This window comes from Nicotiana tabacum, chromosome 12 (genome assembly GCF_000715075.1).
Source record: "Nicotiana tabacum cultivar K326 chromosome 12, ASM71507v2, whole genome shotgun sequence".
Classification (NCBI taxonomy): domain Eukaryota; kingdom Viridiplantae; phylum Streptophyta; class Magnoliopsida; order Solanales; family Solanaceae; genus Nicotiana; species Nicotiana tabacum.
Window position 1 is genome coordinate 32499525 of NC_134091.1, and position 6591 is coordinate 32506115.

At 35.2% G+C, this 6591-nt stretch overlaps 1 protein-coding gene across 1 annotated transcript; it reads left to right on the forward strand.

The window, feature by feature from the left end:
- Window positions 1-1484: 1484 nt before the first annotated feature.
- Window positions 1485-5922, forward strand: LOC107789233 (uncharacterized). The gene is made up of 6 exons (XM_016611006.2): window positions 1485-2069; window positions 3027-3117; window positions 3222-3382; window positions 4239-4266; window positions 4438-4546; window positions 5496-5922. Exons 3-6 carry the CDS (start codon window positions 3242-3244, stop codon window positions 5575-5577), a joined length of 360 nt encoding a protein of 119 aa, XP_016466492.1. The 5' UTR covers window positions 1485-2069; window positions 3027-3117; window positions 3222-3241; the 3' UTR covers window positions 5578-5922.
- The last annotated feature ends 669 nt before the right edge of the window (window positions 5923-6591 follow it).

Genomic DNA, 6591 nt, shown 5'->3' on the forward strand with positions numbered 1-6591 from the left:
ACACTAGCTAAAATCATTGGATATATTTTTGAGTAGCCATTGCCTAAGCAGTGATGTTTCGTGTCGGTCCTGAAAAAGACATGGATCAAAGAAGAAAGTTACATTGGAGTTAATTTTTTTTTCGTTAAGGAACTTAGAGAAAAAAAATTAAAAGACTGAAATATGTAAAAGAATGGAGCAGCTATTAGAAGCAGGAATCCCAAGTATGCCTTTGGCATCTAGGGGTCTTGAACCAATCATAAGACCTTGTTCAATAAGTGGAACACATTAGTTATTCGCTTTCGGATTGGGTCGCTAGGATCGGAGGAGGGTAGAGTAGTTCTTTGGAGAGCACATTAGGATGATCATAGAGAAAGTACTCAAATCTATTAAACAACGCTTTGAATGAAGTAGAATATTAACTCAATCAAGTTTTTCGAAGGCAAAAAATACTCAATTTTTTATATATTAAATTGAAGTGTTTGATCAAGTTTTTAGAAAAAAAAATATACTTTTGAGTCTAAGTAAAAGATCAAGTATTTGAGGACAGAGTAGCTCTTTGGACAGTACAGTATGATGGACATAGAGAAAGTACTCAAATCTAGAAATGCTGGTGACTCTTGCCACTTCGGTTCTCGATTGAACAAAGCATGCCTTTTTTTAAACAGAGCTCTTGCTTAAGATGGTGTTTGGATTGACTTTTAAGCTGGTCAAATCAACTTTTAAGCTCTTTTTAGTTTTTTCGATGATTGACAAAGTCAAAAAATACTTAAAATAAGTTAAAATTTGCTTAAAACAAGCCGGCAACCCCAACTTATTATTTTTTAACTTAAAAGTTATTTCTGCTGAAAAATCACTTTTTAAAACTAATCCAAACGGGCTCTAAGTTCTTCATACAATTTATTAGTATAACTGTTCTTTTCCTCATTGTATGATGAAATATTAATATCATTGAACTTATCCACCAAATAAACTCTACTAAAATAAAAAGATGAGTAAACATGTAGAGAAATAAACTTGTCACCAACAATATTAGAATAAGTTTTGTTACATAAAATACAAAAGAAGAAAAGTTTATGTAATATTTGGAAATCGCAAAAAAGGAGTACAATTTATAAGTCTAATAGCATATTCTCAACTTTTTTGAAAACCAGCTATTTGAAAATACTTCTAAACTAAGCTTATTTTAAAAATTGCTTTTAAAAAAGGTACTTTTAATGAAAAATATTTTACGTTTGACTAATTAAATTTTAAAAAAATATTTTTGAACAATAATTTAAAAAATACTTTAAAAAAATATTTTTGACAAAAAAAAAACTTAATCAAATAGGCTTTAAGTGAATACCAATTTGTGTACTTGTCCCTAAATTTTTTAATAAAATGGTGTATATAAAAATAAAAGAAAAATGAAAAAGCAATATTGACCCGTTCTCCACCACCTGGGCAACATCCAAATTCAAAGCAACTAAAAATATAAGAAAATAGGCATACGTAGGTGCACCTCAATAGGGGCCCTTAAACGCAACCCCAAAGTTTGTGACAAAACGCAGGCGGCTCACGCCACCACTTAGAAATTAGAAATTTAGAATAGAGGAGAGTACAATATCCTCACGCTCCTCCCTTAATCATTGTTCACCCAAATATTTTTTTCCCCAAAATTGGATTCTGACTCATCAATGGAGGATTTGCATCATTTTCTGCAAACATAAAACTTACTTTTTTCAAACACCTCCTTTTCTCTCTCTCTCTCTATAGTCTATACACGCGAAACTCGTTTTAGGTGTTGTGTGTATATGTGTATGTGTTTGAATTGTTAGGGTTCATGGAGGTAGTGGGGGGGGAACGGTAAAAAGCCGATCCAGTTAGTGAGAGCGAAATCGGACAAGGATCGGATTAAGGTGAAAAGGAAAACGCTAGAGGCAGTGCTTCAGGAATGCCAAATAGCTCTCGAATTGCTTAGTACAACTGGTTCCGTTGAAGATGAAGATACCGATGACTCCAATTCTAACAGTGATGTTGACCGCGATGCTCCGGCTGATGACTCCGGTCAAAGCTCCTCTGCTCCAGCTCATGTCACCGAGACCGATGAGGTCAGCATCTTTTGAAATTTAGGGTTTTTTTTGTATAATTGTTAATTTTGTATCTGTAGCTATGAAATACTTGTTAATTTCTTGTTTAACTGTACTCGCTGTAAAGTATTTTTTTGTGTATATGCTAAATTTTAAAGTGCTTGAATTGATTTAGTTGCATCTTTTAACATGTATCTTTGTCTTGAGCTAGAAAAGACTTATAGAGCTATTAATTGTAGCTTGGAAATCTGAAAATATATCTATTTGATTGAATAGAGGTTCAAAATACAAAAGTATTCAGTTGAACGCATGTGTTTTTATTTGAGCCTGTATATAGGATAAAGCTTCGGAACAGCAATCTCTGATAGATTAAGTTTTAGTAGTTTCATTTGGAAATTCAGTTTAGCTTGAAAGTTGTGCTTATGAAAAGCCAGAAATAGTCCGATTGCTCAATATTAGGTTATGTCTGGAGAACTAGAGAAATCAGGCTGTGTAGTTTTGGAGAATGCTCTTGCGTTCCCTTCATCATAGTCAGAGAACTGGAAAATGCTTTTGAATACCACTGATATCATAATTGCATGTCTTAAATTTGGTTCTATGTTGAAACAACTTTGGTGCTTTAGTGCTCCTTAACCTAAAGGTTTTTGGTTTCGGAATTCGAGCTGATGGACTGAAGTAATGCACATTTACCCACGTTAATTTATTTGAGTAGGTCACCGTTATTATGTTTTTAAAAGTTGGAACACATACTGCAATTGCTTTGCAGATATGTTGGGTTCTCATTTGACTGTGAGATGTAACATCTTTATTTTTAAGGATTATTGATAGCTAGTGATTCAAACAAACACTGCCAGTGTCCAACTCCATTATTTTAGGTAGATGGATTTAGGGAATCAACTGACTAAGCTTGATTTCTTTGAACGTGAACCACGGCAGAAGATTTGAAATTCCATTTTGTGCATCTCATTTGCTGTGCAGCTGCGAGATCTCCTGAAATCTAGAGTTGAGTGTCCAGACTTCCTTCAAAAGCTAGAAAAAGCTCAAGCATCAGTTCCGCAAAACTTAGCTGGTATGTTTTCGGAGAGTTGGGAACTATATGACTTTTGAAATCTTTTCAGTTTCCTTCTCAAGTGGAATTATGGTAGTAATAACTACATGTTAATTGTGTTGCAGAAGAAGGAAGTTCATGGGACATGGTCAATGAAAATGACCTTTGGGAAGGTGGAGATCCCGAGTTAGACAAAGAAGACTATGTTTTAGTTAAGCAAGAAGATATAGTGGATGGTATAGCTTGCTTCATGGCTGCATATCTGTTGTCTCTTAAACAGACTAAGGTGTGGACGCTTCCGTAAAGCAGACTTGATCGTTTTGCTCCTTAAACTGTTCTTTCTTTCCCTTTTTCCTTAAGTTAACTGTAGAAACATAGCTCAATGCAACATCCAGCGTTTTGATTTTTTATGCTTGTTAACGTGTTCATTTCAATTCATTAAATTGCTTACCTTTTGACTTCGTAAAGAAAATGCTCACCTATTTTAGATCATCTTTGTTATTTCCTTGTGTTCATTTCCTTGTGTTCGCAGTCTGTTTGTACTTTATAGGCCTCTAGACATGATCTTAAAAAGAATGATTTATAGTTGTTACTTCCTTATTTAATTTACTCCCTCGAACGAACAAACAACTTGACATTAAAAAGTTAGACTTTGTGGAGTGGGTCACAGTAAACTAAGTGAAATTAAAATATGATATGATGTTTTCTCTATTAAGTTGATTTGTCAATAACCATTTTAATATGGTTCCATCAATAGCAATATATTACAAAACTCAGATTGACATCTCTGATTCTGTACCTTATCAAATTATGTCACATAAAGTGAGTCGGAGGGAGTATCTCTTCCCCCAAAATCTGCCCACTTGACTTGCTGAAGGTTATTTCACAGGCTTTTGTGTTTTGATCAGAAAGGACCTTGATATAAGAGTATCAGTTGATTAATCGATTAGTTTTGGTTGATAAGATTGAAAATAATTTTTCAATGCCAATTGTGTCTGAGTTTGCTGTGACTAGTTATGATGAATAGTTTTATGGCACTCATATCATCATATAGGATGAAGGATAATCTCCATTACTGTTGAAAATTACTATAGTGTCTCTTCCTCGGTATGAGATTTAATTCTATGCACTAATTTGTGCAGGATTTGACACCAAATCAACTCCAGGAAGGTCAGTTGATTCTTGCTTTCTCCCAACATTTTTTCTATGGATGGATACTTCTTAAAAAGAAAACACTTGTGTGCTCGTTCATGCTGGCATGTTGACTCACTCTCTGCAGTGTCTGCACTGCCTTCTTCAATTCATTCTATTGAGAAAAGTGACATTAGATTTTCTTCACAGCCCTCAGCAAGACATTCTCTGTGAAAAAGAGGAAAGGAAAGCTCCGAAAGGCATGGGATGGAAGTAAAGTAATTTACAACGTAGCATCTTGGGGGGCTACAGCCATTGGGTAAGCCAACCTATTTGATTCAACAAATTAGTTCTTCTCCCATCTCATATACTCAGAGTTGACAATGTTTATGTGTAAAATATATTTTAAGAGAAGACTTCTCTTTCCTGGTCTACAGTTGTACTCTCAATGTTGACCTTCAAAACATGCATGTTTTATGTAAGGTGGAAACATAGTAGAAGTAGGTCCTCTGATGGCATTTGAATATAATTTTCTTCCCATTGTCCCTGCTTTATGCATTTATTTTTACATTTAAGTTAATCTCTGCTTTATGCCGACATTACAAAAAAAAAAAATCTGCTTTATGCATATCCTGCGGAAAGAGAGCGATGGCTCAACTAGTGATGCATAGTTTAAAAGTGCAGAACAATGTTCAGACACTTTAGCGAGGAAATCTGTCAGCTGTCATGGATGAGCCTGTAGTCATTCAACTCCATGTATTTTCTCGCTTTTCTTGGCCAGAAGCTCTCCATCTAAAGTTATTGCCTCCTTAGGTGATGTCATCATAATGGCTTATCACTAGGTGTAGCTGCCCTCCCAAACCCAAAGGTCAAATAGGAGGATAGAAACTGTAAAAGGATATAAGCATGCTACACTTTGAGTTGTAACCAAGTTTGTCAAATGCGCTCATTGCCAAGGAAAAAATGCAGTTCTTGTCCTCAAAACCGATTGTAAGGTTTAAGTTAATGATTGAGGTGAAAGGGACTGAGTGTTCATTTAGAAAGCTCTAGTCCTGGTCTAGTTTGCATAGCAAAATGCATGAGGTGTTGCCAAATCAGAAGTTGATGTTTACGTTAGCAAGTTATTCTGAACACTACCTACCTTATGCTCAATTTACTTGTTTAACCTGATGTTAATGCCTCCTCAGAAGATTGAACGATGCTAGCGTATCCTAATGAATGTGAGTCTTATCGATGTCATTTGCCTGAATTTGTGCGCTTTAAACCAGGATATACCAAAATCCAGCTATTCTTAGAGCTGCATCAGCAGCATTCTGGACTTCATGCCGTGTAATATCAAAGCTCTTTTAAGCAGCAGTTCTGGCTTGGCTGAAATTCCGAGGATTCGCCTGCACATTGTATGTGTGCTTGTGCTTCAGGGTTAGGTTGTTGGTTCTTTAATATGTAATATAATTGCCATTCTTTTGTTCAACACACCCTAGTGTTCTCTGTATTTAATCCTGTAAATATTTCTCCAATTGAATAGCCTGTGTGCAGATTGATTGGGCTAATCTGATGTTCTTGTTTGATTATTGATTCTCTGCTGACCGCAGTTGATCACGAGGCCTTCTAAGTTAGTTTTCCCTCGGCCTTACTAAACAATTAAGGGTCAGTTCTGTCTGGTTGCGGAATGCGAGAATTGATTATTTTATTTCATTTGCCCGAATGCTTAATATCAAACAGCCACATTGGACGTTGACTCCAAGTTAAGAAAACACACTAATGTGAGAATATTGATTGACCATTTACTTCCATCTACTTTTAGTACAGAACCCTCTTCTTTGAGTTGGAAGTGAAGTTAGAAATCTTCTTTGAAAGTTAGGTCGTGTTTGGACATGAATTTTACTTGATTTTTTTGGTTGAAGTTTAATATTTGTGAGTGAAATCAGTGTTTCTCTTGAAATACACACTAAAACCAGCATATATTTCACTTGAAATTTAATTATTGAAGTTCCGGATGTGTTGTTTCTGATGGCAAAACTAGTATTTGTAAATACTGAAAGAGTGATAAGCTCGGATGGGTTGCTGGAATAATCTTCTTAATTTGCAAATCTTAATTCAACTTGTACGTTGGGATGAGATGAAGAAGTTGCTAAACGCACTGTGGTGTCTATACGTTGGTGTTTCTTGTACCGATAAGAATAATCAATACCCGGAGTTTAACCATCGCACCCTTTACGTTTCAAATCTTAATTCAACTTGTACGTTTGCCTTTTGTCTGTGTTGTACAACCTGTGCACGTTTGTCGTTGATGTATCGTCTTCTTTGGTCAAAGATTTTTAAAATTTATAATTATAACTTGTACGACACTATGCCGTTTAAATC

Coding starts and splice junctions, on each gene's coding strand:
- LOC107789233 (XM_016611006.2), top strand. CDS start 3,242: ATGGTCAATGAAAATGACCTTTGGGAAGGTGGAGATCCCGAGTTAGAC. Junction 3,383..4,238: donor TGTCTCTTAAACAGACTAAG/GTGTGGACGCTT, acceptor TAATTTGTGCAG/GATTTGACACCAAATCAACT. Junction 4,547..5,495: donor TGGGGGGCTACAGCCATTGG/GTAAGCCAACCT, acceptor GCTTTAAACCAG/GATATACCAAAATCCAGCTA.